The 16,445-nt window shown below is 42.4% G+C and overlaps 1 protein-coding gene across 2 annotated transcripts in view; it reads right to left on the bottom strand.

Moving 5' to 3' along the window:
• efna4 (ephrin A4) overlaps nt 1-1,895 on the bottom strand; it is a 42,158-nt gene extending 40,263 nt beyond the window's left edge. For both annotated transcript variants that reach the window (XM_086114308.1, XM_086114307.1), the window contains exon 1: nt 1,462-1,895. In XM_086114308.1, the coding sequence (XP_085970434.1) occupies nt 1,462-1,586 (125 nt within the window). In that variant the 5' untranslated portion in view covers nt 1,587-1,895. The remainder of the gene's footprint in view (nt 1-1,461) is intronic.
• Between the last annotated feature and the right edge of the window lie 14,550 nt (nt 1,896-16,445).

Here is a 16,445-nt window from a genome sequence, read left to right on the forward strand (position 1 = left end):
TAAGCTTTTCCTGAATTTTCTTTGCATTCTCACAGAAATCGGACAATTTTGTGCCAATGCTGACGTGTATTTGAAACTCTTCAAATAATCCCCCCCCCCCAGTTCCAACTGAAGAAAAAAAAATGCCCCAAAGCACTGTGCTGCCACCATTATGCTTCACTCGAGGTTTGGTGTTCTTTTGGTGATGAGGAGTACGCCACAAACAACTTCAGGAACGATGGCCACAAAATTCACCATAACAATACCTTTCAAACATGTCGGAAAAATTGCTTAAAAAAGTTGTTTAGATTTTTTTTTTTAATCAACGGATTGACTGGTGATCAGCACAGGTAGGGTGCCTCTCGCCCCAGTTAAGATAAGTGCTTTAGATTTTTTTTGGGAGTGGGGGTTTACTTGCATACTAATCACAACGTTATGATATAATTATAAACTGTATTGCTAGTAAATGTAATTCTATTGACAACAGTTCTATTTCTCCTTCCATGACACAAATTTAAACAAAACAGACGTTGCCCTGAGCAAATGTGCCCCCACTTGTACGCGCACACCACTAATCTCAACCGTGACTGCCAAATTGACCTGCTATACATGTGCAATGAAGGCTCAGTGTTATTTCAGAACAACAGCCCTACTTCCACCTGCAGGTCCCCCACTTGCATCCATCCACCCATCCATTTTCTATTCCGCTTATCCTTTCGAGGGTCGCGGGTGTGCTGCGGCCTATCCCAGCTGTCTTCGGGCAGTAGGCGGAGTACACCCTGAACTGGTTGCCAGCCAATCGCAGGGCACGCAGAGACGAACAACCATCCGCGCTCACTCACACCAAGGGACAATTTAGACTGCTCCATTAATCTGCCATGCATGTTTTTGGAATCTGGGAGGAAACCAGAGTACCTGGAGAAAACCCACACAGGCACGGGGACAGGATGAAAACTCCACACAGGAAAGCCGGAGCCGGAATCGAACTCTGCACCTCTGCACTGTGAGGCCAGCATGCTAACCGGTGCCATCCCCTCCCCCACATGCACCCTTCAATTATCTTTGCGAGGTGCACCTGGATCAGCAGGTGAGCCAAGTTTGGAATTGCGAATGGTCCACCACCCCACACACGTCCACAGTCACAACCTCCACTTTCCATTTGTGCACACAGTTGAGGGAAAAAATTGTAAACATACATACATACATACATACACAAATCAATAAATACTGGAAGACTCCATTATTGTTGTCAGGTTAAAAATGAACATTGCACAGGTAGGAGGCGAGTAAGAGGTGTGCTGCATGGCAGAGATTCCTTCGACTGACTCATTTATTGAGCTATTCTGTAGGTTGTTGAGCAACAGTGCAAGCTCAGACCAGCCAGGCTTGTGCGAAGCTGATGACAGATAGTTGCACCTTACAGGCAACATTCTGCAAAATGATTAAAAGCCTATGCATAAAAATAAGCAGGAATTGAGTTACCTGGTGTTGGTGGAGTTCCAGTACACTGCGTGTCTTTTGCTCACGACGGCTGAGATGATGTTTAAAAGTAAAAAAGTGATTTTCCAAGCAGGGAGGGTGGCCGGGGTCCAAATGAGGGAACCCATCACGCGCACGTCTCGCCGGGGCCACGCACGCAGCACTTGAGAAGTGTAAAAAAACAAAAAAAAAAACAACCCAAAACACACGCACACACAAAACAGGTGAGGAGACCGAACAGCTTGATCAGTTAATAGTGAACGTGCGTCATTCTGCCAAAGGTGACTTGAGGGAGTCACTTAATGCTCGGAAGTTTCGTGCCTCCAAACTGAGGAGTCGTTGCCAGTTTATCCAAAATCGTCATTTTCGCACCAGCTCGCTTCCTTAAATAGCAAAAAGTAAAAAAGGTGAAGATTGTGGGGATGTGACAGAAGAAGGAGGTTTTGGCTGAGAAGTGGTTGCGCTGGGGAGGGGGTGGAGGGTGGAGCCGCTAAGGTTAGAAGGGGCGGGCTTGGGAAAACTTTGGGCCAATCAGAACACAAGGGTGTGGTCAGGCAAGAGAGACAATTGCGAGTGACGTGCGCCGTCTGGTGTAGATAGACAGCAGAGGTTGTCGCCCTTCTCCTCTCGTCCCTATTAGTGGCGACAATTATTGCCAGGTAAATAAATCACATGGTTTAAACTCTAAACTTCTCATTCAGGGTATGTACCGCAGCTCAAACTGACACGTAACTCTTAAATACGTCTTGAAAAGGCCACAGAAGTGGTAATCAACATCTTGTGTGGTGCAGATTAGTTTCAGGTGTGCGCACCAGGAAAAGTCCCGTAATATTTGTTGCATTGGTTTAGAAGTGGTTGATTTAAAAATTATTTATTCGTTTGAAAATGTGTATTTGTAATAATTTATCTCATTGAGTTGTTTGGTTCTACTTGTAAATAATAGTAAAAGAGAAAATTATTTTACAAATACATTTTTTTCTGTATTCTAAAATTGTATAATGATGCCTAAATTATTTCAATTGAAATAAATCATTATTTTATCGTTGAAGTATTACTGATTGTGATGGTTGCTTGAATTCTGTTTTGCTCCTGTGTCCACTGCTGCAATTTTATTCAAAACAAATGTATTCAAATATGTAGGAAATGACCTGTCGGAAAACAATGAGCTGCAGAAATGGAGAGAGGAAGGGAGAAATCACGAAGACATCCTTGCCAGAGGCAGAGTTTCCTGCAAGAGGCCTTTCACGTTGGCAGACAACATTAAGTAATAGTTGTGAACATAATATTTCAGTCATCCTTAGCATAAGTTCATATTTTTCAGAGGGCCACTGGCCATTTGTGGCATCATACAAAATCATACAAAGGCCTTGGCACAATATGCTTGCTCTATACCACAGGTGTCAAACGCAAGGCCCGCCACATCATTTTCAGTGGCCCGCGAAAGCAAATCAAAGACAACAACTTCCATGATGCTTGCTAAAATCTGTGCCAAAATGTCAGATTTTCACATGAAATGAATCGGTGACATATTGTCAGCATTTTCTTGTTACCAAACCTCTCATAACAGTTACTTAAACAATCGTTGAATAAAACGTTATTCTTGACTTCTTTATATAGTTTCAGTCATCACAGCCCTCCTAGGGAATCGATAATTACAATGTGGCCCGCAACAAAAATGAGTTTGACGCCCCTGCTCTGAAGATTTTGCTATTTCGTAATCCAGCCAATTTACTTACTGCATTCATTGTATCCGTATCAATATTGGCGACACTGGACAAGTATTTACTTGGATAGATTGCAGTTATCCACACCACTAATGTCCATAAAAAGTCTTAAATGTGCCTTCCTTGGTAATGGTAACACCTGTTTTGTTGCAGTGCTGGGTGAGTTAGTCGTAAAAAAACACATTTTTGAACCAAAAAAGCTCCTTGAAAAAAAAAAAAACACCTGGTCTTCCACTTAGGGGTGTGGAACTGACTGCCCATGGGCCATTTGCCACCCAATCCAGCAGTTGATTCGGCCCTCCAAATACAGATCTAAAAACAATTAAAACACCAGAGGAAAAGTTATTTAAAAAAATCCAATAAATAAATTCAGCTTGGCTCTCTTGAGGACTTCACAAAACGTGAAGTGGCCACGAATAGGAAAATGTCTCCCCACCCTTGCTCCCTCTAACTAAATACACCTCGATTAGCAAATGGTGCGCACAGCTACCTACCACACAAGCTGGTCAAACACAATTGACCCACACCAATGCCACCCCCCCCCCCCCCCCCCTGTTATCTGCACTCGCCTCATTTGTTGTGCGTGTGTTTATGTGAGATAAGTGTTAATTCCTTGCTTGTCACACACCCTCAGGGGATGGTGTAAGGACAGTACTGTAATCACTGCACCTCGGTACGTGAAAGCCACCGGTGGTCCTCTCTAATTATTGAATTCTCCCACTCTGTGTGTGTGTGTGTGTGTGTGTGTGTGTGTGTGTTATAGCACTTCTATCGCTCATCGATGGATAGCATTTTATTAGCCGCCCTCTCCTTCTCGTTCTCCTCCTGTTGCTTTATCTCATCTCGTTCGTGTGTGCCCGTGGACTCATTAGCTCACTTCCTGGAGATCATTAATTTCCCATGATGCCTCAGTGCTCCGATGTGGCTAATTTGTCCCCGCCGGCGAGCAAGCACTCCCTCAGCAAATACAGTGAGGTCCACAGTGGAAGAAAAGACTCCACGAGGGCTCTTTTTTTTGGCCGTGACTGATCCGTTGAACCACAATCTTGTGGAGGATGCCAGGAGGTCGCAATTGCACGCACTGCGTCGCATTATTGTTAATTGCAGAATACGCACATGGAGGCACAAGTCAATGCTCGTCTGCTCATTCTTCAAGTTTATTAACTGTCCAAAAAAAAAAAAGTATAAAATATTAATACCTTTTGAGCAAAAGCCTGTTTTTATGTTGTGTTCCAGAGCCCCTTAACTAATTTTGGAAGGTGACTTATAAAAATGCATACTCCTACTTGTAAGGGACTGAAAAGTGGGCTCGAAATTGAAAAGCTTCCATCGATTCATTTCTATCCAAGGTTACGCATGATTGGAGCCTATCCCAGTAGACTTTGGGCCAAGGACTACTAAACTTGAAGAGGTTTTCAAGTTTGAGGCCCATTGCGCACCAGAGCGATGGAGCTGAACGTGACCCAAGTGAACCATCCAGGGGCGTGCAGAGGGTGAGGCCAAAAGGGCAGGGTGGGGGGGGGGGGCAAACTGAATGACATCTCCGACTTTGGGTCCTCGTCATTGTTTCCTGGGACAGATGAAAATGATGGTTATTTTTTTAGTCTGAATCAACCCGTTTTGGAAAAAGTGGTGTTATTTACCTCATGGGAGTGCTGAACTAAATTAAGAGCGACTTGATTGCAAAGCTGATTTTTATTATTTTTTTTTAAATTTCCCCCTGCATGCTGATTTTCCCATTCTGGCCGCAGCTCAAGTCCAAATGCGCAGCATCTACTTGTCTCTCCTTAATACACTATTTACTTTCCACTTTATTTTAGACTTGTCATTCCTCTGTACCGCTTCCAAAATAATTATTTTCATCCTCCACGCTGTCCATCCGTCATTTGTCCTGATTTTGGCTTTCATTGATCTTCTCAATGGTCAAATATGGTTTCCATCACTTCCTGGCGAGGGATCATTCAGCATGCGTGTTCTGTCTGAGTGACTCATTAGGATGGAAAATTTTACGATTCATTTTTTTTTTTTTCAAAGCTGCTACCTTGCCATGTTTTCGTTCTGGTGTTACGAAAGTGTTCATGGTGTTCTTTGTGGCCTCGTGACATTTCAACTTTGCGGCATGCATTTTTAAAACTCGACAGGTTGTGGTTCTTTACTAAATAAAATTTGTCTTCTTATGGAAGACGGCAACAGTTTGATTTGTGCGGTGTAAAGTGCTAGTGGTAGCTGGGTTGCAAATTTCGTTGTCAACACTTCAGGATTTTCAAACCTTTGTTTTTTTTTTTTACATTTCACAATATTTGTTCTAGAAGTCTACAAATTTTGAAAAAGAATCTGACACTGTCCCCAGTTTGAATGGTGACTTGCACGCTTTGCAGCACATTTGTATATAGTTGTGGTAATTACACGTCAGTCGGAAAATTTAGACAAGGTGTTTTCTCATAGTCATAGTCATCGTATGCGTGCTTTACTTGCCTCTCGGTCGTTACTCCTTTGAGCTGCTGTTTTGTTGTACTGTGGGTTTGGCATGTTCTATGTGGTGACACCCTCCCCATTTGACAAAATTGGCACACGTTGCGACTGCATATCTGCTGCTGATACTTGGTGAAAGAGACTCTTTCTTCAGCTAGTTTTGGAGTACCCCCAACTATTGCTTTTGACATTCGTCACCATCATACATTTGCGGCAGTCATTTCCTAACTTTAGTTCCTCCCCCAGGATAGCTCTTCGAACAATAAGATGTCCTGCTTCCTTGACATTAGTCTGGTACAATTCCCTCCCCTCACTGTGCTACCAGTTAGTTTTCAACCAGCTACATTAAAACAATTCTCACAATGCCAAAGCAAGAACGCTATTGATTTTTGGACTGACTCCAAAAAAAAAAAAAAAAAAATAGCTGAAGGTCACTCATGTCCAATGTTCGACTGCTATGTTGACATCATTTTGTCCAGTTGCGACCACGTTAAAACAGGCACGCTTAATTTGTCACTATGACATTTTGCAATAGTCCCAGGAAGAACATGTCTGCTTTGAATGATATCTAACTCAAAATGGCTGACATCAATCAGGTTTTTCAAATGATTGCCCTGACACGTTCCAGCATCATATTTCCCTGTTGATCTCGCGCTGATCAGATTTTCCTCAACGCGAACACTCGATTACCTTTCAGTCATCTGGCCAAGTTTGACTCTTGATGACTCAAGTTTGCCGTCCATCTGTAGACATTTTTGGACTTCCCGTCCTCTGCTTGCACTCGGAGGAATGTTCACAAGATGAAGTGGACCATTTTTCTTGTTTCATCCCCCCCCCCCCACCCCTCAGTCTTTATGACCCTACTTCCCTCCATTGCCTCCGACCCATTGCTCTTGTACAGCAGTGTCAGTAGCCTCTTCATGTTCTTATCTCCACTTATACAGGCTGACACCAAGTCAATTCCAAGGGGCACTAATCAACTACATTCACTCTCTCACACACACACACACACACACACTCTACAGTATATCTTTGAGCCTGTCGCACACATGCTCCATTCCCCCCCAATAATCCAGCTATTTTTGGCCTCTCCCTTTCTTGATGGGCCATATGCATGTTTAAATCGCACAATCACTCCTCTGCGCCCCAATGAATGGCTTCATCCCTTCATTTGATTTTTCTTCCACTCCCTCTAAATTTCTCTCGATAGTCCTTCATTTGGTGTCTTGGGTGGACTCGCTTTTTTTTTTTTGTTATTTTTCTCGGTCTGCCTTTTTATTCTTGCCACTCATTTGCCATTGTGCCACTTTGATGAGATGGTCATCACAATTACTCCTTTTGTGTGTTTAAAAAAAAAAATAAAAGCATTGTGTTCTCTCCGTCAGTCTGTCCCCGTCTCTCTCTAACCCCTAATTACACCTCTTGACTCGAGCAGCGATGGTAAATGCTTTTCTATTCCCTTTCCTCCATCACTCTCCCTCAATTCCCATCGCTCCCCTTCTTCCTCACCAAGCAAATTACATCTAGGTTGCCATGGCGACATGTTTATCGAATGCTTTTTTTTTTTACACACTGTATTACCTCTCCCCGATGAATCCCCCCCCCCCCCCAACCCCCCATTTCTTGCTTCTTATATTTGCCCGCATTTTTAAAAAAAATGGACAGTTGTGTATTTATGCTACGTACTACAACTTTTTTTTTTTTTTGGAGCATGTTAAGAGGCTGGTTTTTGTTTTTGTTTTGGAGGCATGGTACATATTTGTAGATGGAGCAAAAAAGGTGTCTTCTACAGTACAGTACATTTTTATTCATTATTGATAGCTTGTGCCATCCATCACTATTGACCGTGTAAGTAGCCCCAACTGAATACAAGTGTGCGATGCCATTGGAAACGGCGTCTTGTTCTTTTTATTCTCCAGCGCTGATCAGTGTCAACTGTGCTTCCCGTCATTCCTCTTTCTTTGTCTTTTTTTCCTTCACTTTGGTCTTCACTTTGGTCTCTAAAAATCAATATCACCAGAAGGCAGGGGTGTCAAACTCGTTTTTGTACGAGGCCACGTTGTCGTTACGGTTTGTATTGGAGGCCCGTTATGAATTTTGGGAACCCATATAAATGCTTCATCACCTCCACATATTACATACACAGTGCACAACAAATTGATGAATAGCTAGTTTCAAAATCTTAAGTCAAAAATAATGACTGTTACTGTGGATTATGGATGACAATTTGAAATTTTGGTTCAGACTTTAGCAAGCATCATGGAACTTGACATGTTTGATTTGCTTTTGCGGGCCACAGAAAATGATGTGGCGGGCCAGATCTGGCCCCCGGACCTTGATTTTGACACCTTATGGCATAAGGCACCTTTGAGACTTCCCATTTCACCTCCCAAAAATTTCCATTGAACTTCTTATCCTTATCATTTATTAGATGTTAAACTGTTTGAAAGGCAGACTGTATTGGTCAAGCTCCCACGCCTTCTTTTAGAAATAAAATCATCTGGATACCCATTTGAAATAGACCATACAACTACTGTTTTAAAGTAGCCAATACAACTACTTAAAAATGTATCTGGATCCAGATGATTTTATTTCGTACAACCACTTGACGAAATAAAATTGAGTACATTCAACACAACATTGTTTTTTCAGTGTACCTCGAGATGGTCGTATTTAATAAAAGAAACGTTTCACTGTTGACCTACTGTCATCGCAAACCCGGCATCAAGTCCCGCAGGGCCTTGGTAAATTGCTCGTCATGAACCCTTTCATGCACCCTGTAACTTGATAACATGAGAAGCTGTCCACTGTAGTAACCGCTGTCCCTGAAAAGCTTAAAATTAAGAGTGTTTAACTTTTCAAACACTGGAACATAAATGTTAAAAAAAAATATTGAAATGTCCTTTCAAACATCGCCTGTTTGGTTTGTACATATTTTATGACTGCACACTTCTCTTTCCATGTTTTTCTTATGGCAAAAATATGAAGCTGACCAGCTTTCGTGAACAGATTGTGTTTCACTATAGCTACATGAATGGACAAGGTTGTGTGCTGGCATCTTCTGTATTGGGGGGCTGTGGGGGGGGGGGGGGGACGGACAACTAAATCACACAATTCCTAAAAGAGTATAAAAGATTAATTTATGAGGCGTTGTCTTTATTCTGAGGCAGGCGAGCCCCTTGGCAACCTCCTCAAATGATCAGGAGTTGAAACCTGGCACACTTTATTTATCACTTTGACCGTTTAAACTGTTCTTGTGTCTCCTTGGCTGCTTTTAAAAGCATTTAAGTAGAAAGTTTGCTTCTTTTTCCGAAGATAGCAGAGCATGAATAGTGAGGTGGGCTCTTGTGGTAACTAGAGATCAAGGCACAACCTTCAGTGACTCAATGCTGGCAGGATTCCACAGCCGGAGCCTCGTTCATCTCAAAGTGTCCATCTGGGACGGAGCAGGGGACAGGAGTGAGGGAGAGAGGATAAATTGTTGAGGTGTTCAGGGTGGAGTGTTTAGAATGACTTTGCGCGGAGAGGCTAGAAAGTGGGGAAACGAAGCACACAGAGCGCACAGAGTGATGCAGAGAAGTGATGGAGGGAAGCGAAGGATGCACAGTGACTCCACTAATCATGCACAAATATTTCGTGGCAGGTGAGGGCGAGGTTACACATGAAACGCATGACAATTTAGGGGCAAATTATTTTTGAAAAAAAAATCCCGTGTCATAAAAGGCAACTTTTACCTTTTCTAGTTACGAACGTGTCTTTTTTTTTTTCAATTTTCAAGTTACACAACGCCTCAACGAGAAAATATTGCCACTTTCTTACGAAAGAAATGTCAAGATACGAAATGTAAATGTACAGTATGGGCTGCTCCTTGCAGCTCCGAGTTTCCTGAACGCAACAAACGTATAGCTGCTCTGCCATTGGCTATTACCGAGCATCTTCCTGGCATCTCATTGGCTAAGAGGGACCTCTTCCCTATGTGTGCAGATAGATAAATAGATCGATACGTGTCTTTGCAGCGTCCTCATGATTCGCTCCGCGGCCCATGAGATGTTTCGATAGTTTTACGTAAATGCGAATCACCCAGAAAAAGTGTTATCGCAGTCGGGTTATCGCTCACGATGCTGTGACGTATGCCTTGGACATTTTCGAAGGATTGCTAAAAGCCGATAAAAGCAAACGTCCTTGGATCAGGCAAAAAACACTTCTGAGAAAAAAAACATGAACTAAAGAGGGCAAAAAACGATGAGGATGCAGTTACAGGTTAAATGGCCATAATTTTTATTCTTTATTCTATGTTTTTTTACATTCTGCACAACTTTCATTTATTGTGCAATAATCTAATTGTAACATGTATTTGTTGTATATTTTGATGCATTTTTATGCTTTAGAAAACATTGACAGCAATCCCTCGCTATTTCGCGGTTTGTTTATCGCGGCTTCAGTGCATCGCAGATTTTTTCAAACCTATTCATAAAAATAAAAAAAATATATATATATACATGGAGTACAGTACTGTATATGTTGCTCTATGTGACTCGCTGTTGTTTTGCAGCTTCTCGCGGACCGTTTGCGGACTTAAAAATGTTTTGTTTTGTTTTTAACCTGTATATGTTTATTGGTCGCTACTTCGTGGATTTTCTTTTATCGCGGGTGGTTTTGGCCCCCATTAACCTCGATATACGAGGGATTACTGTATGTCTGAATTTGGGTGGGGGCTTGGAACAGATTAGGAAATTTACATGGAAAACGCGTCTCTACTTACAAAGTTTTCGAGTTACGAAATTTCTTCCAGAACCAATTAATTTCGTAAGTGGAGTTACGACTGTCGTTTTAGGGAACATGAGGCCCTTTTGATCACATGATGGGTGGACTGATTTCAATCACATTTGCTGTGTGATGCTAGTTGGACTTCAAATTGTCGGAAGATAAAAGTTTCATTCGTTTTATGTTCCAAAATCTAGACTGTGTGAAATTTAGTTTGTGTAAAACATGTTGGCTATATGTTGACACTACCTGGCACTACATGATATATTTTAAGAACCATGTTTTCTAATTTTGGTCCTGTGTCCTGCAAGGACATGTGCTATGCGCACAAGCAACATGTTTTTTACATTTTCTTAAGTCAAAACATTTGCTGCTTTCAGAATTTACGGCATGTTTTGCAATCAGATGGACGTTTGGCAGCCTCAAAGCGAGGTAATTGTTCCCCCGGGAGACATTCAAGCATACCAAAGACCTTCAAATTATAGGCTGAGAGATACAAGAAACAGACGATTTTTATTCCCCCCCCCCCCCCCCCATCTATGAATGATTGAAAGATTTTTTTTTTGCTCGTAGTTATCAATGCACAGTTGCACAAGCTTGTGTGTGTGTGTGTGTGTGTGCATGTGCGTGCGTGTGTGATTAAAACACCTCCTCACTTTTGTTCTCTCATCACCACCTTTGACAGGCTCACAAATGTAACACGCAAACAATACATTACCGAAACGCGCTGCTTCCTGACAAGAATCCAACCGCATTGGCTCCAATTAACTTCACAGGCACTTTTCACTTGATGAAGCGGTCAAAGACAGCAGCGACAACACAGTTTCTGAAAAATAATTAGCCCCTTCTTACTCCCCCTCCATTGAGACGGCAACAATATAAACTCCCACATATTGACACCCCAGTTTACGGTTTCGTGATTTGAATTATTAATTGCCAGTTATGTTCTCATGGCTGGAAGGAGGATGTGGACTTCCAGACTGTTATCCGACTGCCTCGCTTTCCCCTCATCAGGGGACGGGGCTGAAAGTGATATCTCCTAATGATTGCCCTCGCAGTCTTTCAGTAAATGAGCGAAAGTGATCCGGCACTCTAATGACCAATGTGAATAATTGCCATCTAAATAAAGGCTTAAAAAAAATCTCCTGCTGTGTCTCTTGCTATCTTTGCTCTATTCCTCTTCTCTTTTCGAACTGGGCTCACTGTCGTTGTATGGCAGTGACGGTCAATAGTTTCTTCTACTGAAGTGCGAAGATGCGAGATGAGAAAATAGTTTTATCGTTCAAAAATCGCCGTTTGTAATATGATGGGGGTGCGGGGGAGGCATATTCTTTGACGGTGATAAATGAGTAAGAAACGGAGAAAAATAAAGTCGCGAATGAGTATCATCATCCTTGTTGTTGTTGAGGTAACCCGTTCGTGTGCAATATGCTTGCTAGCTAAAAGAAATAAAGATATTGAGCAGAATTTTTGTGTAGAAGGTTTTATGACAGGGGCTTGGTGCAATCCCTCGTCAGCTACATGAACCACTACGCTATCAGGTTGTAAGTTCCCTTGAGGAAATATTGTCCTCTGTCATCGTCAGTAGTTTTGTGGCAACAGGCTTTTCTCAGATTTTTTTTTCTCCCCCCCGTCTGTGTCGACATCCATTACTTCTGTTGGAATGCCTACATGTATTTTTCCTCACCGCAGATCAGAGAGGAGCTCAGAGTGACATCCATTCGGGCTCCAACATTTAGCCGGATGAAAGCGCCGCAGAGTTCCACCGAGATTAAAGAAAAGGCACCAGAGAAGAAGAATCTTGATAGGATCTTTTTATTTATTTCTTCTTACTGGCCTTTCGCCTTCCTGCACGTGACCTCCTTTTACACTTGAGTTATTAAAACGCCAAATTTTCCAACAAGAGGCAATCAATCAAACTAAATATCCAAAAGAAGTGATGGGAATGAGAGGGATGCGAGAATTAAATAAAGTGGTTGTGTCTTCTGGTGGTCCAGTAGTTAGCGCTTTGACCTCACAGTTCAGTGGTCGTGGGTCCATCATAGCTGTTAGCTTTGCTAGCATCCTCCTGTTGCCCACCTACTCCAGAGTGTCCAGGGAGCAGCCCAGGACAGATGGATGGATGGGTTGGGTCTTCCTTAGGGTCAAACTCATGCCATCATTAACCTTTAGTGTGTGTGGGCGTGGGTGCGTGGGCGTCGGTGTGTTTGAGACCCATCCATCCATTTTCCAATCCGCTTATCCTCACAAGGGTCACGAGGGGTGCTGGAGCCTATCCCAGCTCTCTTCGGGCAGTAGGCAGGGGACACCCTGAACCAGTTGCCAGCCAATTGCAGGGCACACATACACGAACAACCATCCACGCTCACACCTACGGACAATTTAGAGTGTTCAATCAGCCTGCCATGCATGCTTTTGGAATGTGGGAGGAAACCAGAGTACCCGGAGATAACCCACGCAGGCCCGGGGAGAACATGCAAACTCCACACAGGGAGGCCGGAGCCGGAACGTACCCTGCACCTCTGTGAGATATCTATCTATCTATCTATCTAGAGCTGGAGGGTTGACAGGAATTTCCCCTTGCTAATCAGTTATATTTATAGTTGTTACTCTCTGAGTTCCTTGAAATGTCATTGAAGGCATTCATGTAAAGCCCGTTTAGTTGGCAGAGATGTAAAGAAACTTGGCCTGGCCTTCATCACTTGACCACATGACACAAAAAATGAAGCCGCGCTCCTTCGGGAGTCCCGAGCAGAAACGATGGAAGCAGGCTGGCCGGCCTCCAACTCGGGAGCAAATGTGCGTTGTTGTTCCTGCAATCCAATCATTCTGTTGCGAAGCTGTCGTCGGATCTGCCGATTTAATCCCCAAAACTAAACAAGAAACATTAGCGGCTGACAGATGAGACGGTCGATAAAACAGTCACTGCATAGAGGGCGGATCAATACAAATCTGGAGGAAAAAAAGATTTGTCTACTAACGAGTTGAAACAAAAACGGAGTGTGATGCATTCTAACAACATTCAATAATTATTTTATAAGAAAAAGAGGAAAAAAAGTACAGCATATTGTATACATGTATACTTTTTGTTTTGGCCTCCTTTTTACTTGTCAATCTTCATTTATGTCACAGATTTTAGGTTGCGGAGAGTTGCAGTGAGGTCCCGAAGTAGGTTAAAGTTCAGCGTTAATTTAAGAGCGGTTTGTAAAATTGTGGTATTGGCCATGTAGGAATTACAGCCATTTCATGAAGAGTACATAGTGCAAAGTTCACCGTGTTGGAAAAATGATGTGGTATGCTTTGGATCCTTTGAAAGTTGCACTGTGCATATAATATGGTGCACTATGAATCATTTTGAAAGTGATACTTGTCATATTATGTGGAATACTTTGGCTCCTTTGAAGGCGGTTCTGTGCATAAAATGACGCCAATCCGAAATGCTAAATACTATGTTTGGAGGAAACCTCTTCAACTAAAGCTGTAAAGTCAACACTTCGACCATCTTGATTTTTTTTTCTTGCAAAATCATTGCGTTGGTACTATAAAAGGCAAAAATCTTGAGACCTTGAAAGGCCACGACAGACCAAAAAGGCTGCTATAAGAAAGAACAAAATAAATCAACAAAACCAGTGATGGCCAAGTACTTTTGCACAGGAAGCTACTGTTACCATGTTTTGATGGAAATGTCTTGGTTGAGCTTAGCGAGAGGTGGGAACTCCCTGAACATTAATCAATAGTCTTACATTTATGAATGAATTTAATTCATATCCTTGCTGAAAGTGCTCCACACACACACACACACACACTGAGACACACGATCGGATGGCACACAGACAACATTAGCAATTCTGCCGCTAATTGCATCACGTACTACATTTCCTGGAGGATTAGTAGAGCCTGAGTGACTCGCCTGCGTGTGCGTGTGTGTGTGCGTGTGTGTGTGTTTGTCTGCATTCTGTGTGCTCACTGGAACAGGGAACCTGACAATCAATTATTCATATTGTGTGCTACTCAATCAGATACTTGGGAATCCATCTCACCCTCCCCCCTCCCCCGCACCCCCACCCCCTCACCTGCAGGGATTACGGGACGATGGGAGGCAGCACAGCGGCACGGCTGCACATCAACATGCGGCCGTTACGGTGGCAACCGGGTATCCTTCATCGGGATCAAGAGAGCACAGGGCGGTGCTCCCGTCCCTGCTTCCACTGGTGGAAAGGGTAGGAGCAGCGTAATGACTTTCAGTAGTATGCATTCAAAGCTAAATATGCAGACTCCAGCGTTTCCTCAACAAGTGTTACTTGTCTTTTAAAGTACAAAAAAAAAATCATCAAAGAAGCAGCTTGATACTGGGAGAAATATTTGCTTTCCTGCCAAGAGTTGTATGAGATTGATGCCAGAGGGGAATATGGTAAACATTAGTCAAGCTCCCATCCAGACGGGACATTATCTTCCTGCCAGAGCCTCTGAAGTCCACATACTAATATGTTAGACTTTATTTATTTAATGTATCTGGCAAGTTTAAAAAATATATATTTTTCTCCCAATGCAAAGGTCTTTCTGGCATTAAAGAAAACCAAAAAAAAAAAAAGGAAAAAACATTCAAGAATGGCACAAAAGGGCTGAACAGCAAACAAACTCATTTTCCCCCAAACAAATCCTCAACATTTTAATATTATGGAGGTTTATATATTCCAGTTTATCATTTCAAATCTGATGAAAATCAGATTTACTTATTGTGTAATTTATTATTTGTTATCTAGCGGTGGTACTACGACATTAAAACTACAGCCAACTTCTGACGTACTCGCAGTTTGGCAGCGACAGATTCTTATATTCACAGATTTCTTTTTTTTTCAGTATTTGTTCTTATTTTGGCTATTTATTGTCATATTTTAATTTCTACAGTTTTTCATGAAAAATGTCTTTTGAATATTAATATTTTGGGGGGGGAAAAGGGTTTGGTTTGTGAAAAAAGAAAAAATATCTATACATATTTTTTTTCTTAAACGAATCAAGAGGCCAATCAAAGTGTTGTCAGGGGCTACATGTGACTTGCCCATCCAACATCCAGTTGCCCATCCCTGATATAAGGCAAGGAAGAATATTTGGTTAGTAAACTCAACAAAATATCGACCGCCGATGCTTTGCTCTAAGAAGGTACAAGCATGTTAATATCTCCCAACCAATCAGACAAGGAATACGACCATTTAAAAGATCTAATCAAATATGATGTGGAGAAATGTTTTTGGAATATTGTTATAAATACTGTATAACTGATTGACAGCTAACCTGAACTTTATACTCCAATCCAAATGGACAAAATGCTAAAAATGTTACATAACACACTGCAATTTAAATGGTGGCACCAAGTTCACCCAGCAACAGATTCATTCACTTTCCATTATTTCCAATGGGAATTATTTTTTTTCCCTCTCAATTTAACCAAAGTGGAGCTCAAACCGGTCTCTCGGAATTGGTCCCGTTCATCCTCTGACACTCAGCTGTATTTATTTGTCTAAAGTTCTAATCGCCTTTATACGACAACAACCTAAGTAAGTGGTTGCGGTACATTTTCATCAAATTAGTCCATGACTTTTACCATAACTGCAGTGAAAAGGAAAACAAAAACACTGTTGCAATATTTCGAGTAGGTCTTCATTCAGCATTCCAGAAAGGGGACGGTGGGGGGTGGGGGGGAGCCCTGCAGCAAAGTCATTCTCGCAGTCAGTAGCACTGAAGTATAAATCTTAGATTTGTCAAAGTGACTTTTTCATCTCGGTCCAAGCTCAGTTATTATTTTTTTTCTGTCTTACATGGAGCATCCACCAACACCCCCCCCCCCCCCCCCCACACTTTTCTTTTGAGTGTATAATTTGAGTGCGGCCTGGTGGTGAGTGGTTAGCGCATCAGCTTCACAATGCAGAGGTGCAGGGTTCGATTCCGGCTCCGGCCTTCCTGTGGGGAGTTTGCATGTTCTACCCGTGCCTGCGTGGGTTTTCTATGGGTACTCCGGTTTCTTCCCAC

The sequence above is a fragment of the Hippocampus guttulatus genome, chromosome 6 (assembly GCF_054856545.1).
Source record: "Hippocampus guttulatus isolate MCC_2025c chromosome 6, RoL_Hgut_1.0, whole genome shotgun sequence".
Lineage (NCBI taxonomy): Eukaryota > Metazoa > Chordata > Actinopteri > Syngnathiformes > Syngnathidae > Hippocampus > Hippocampus guttulatus.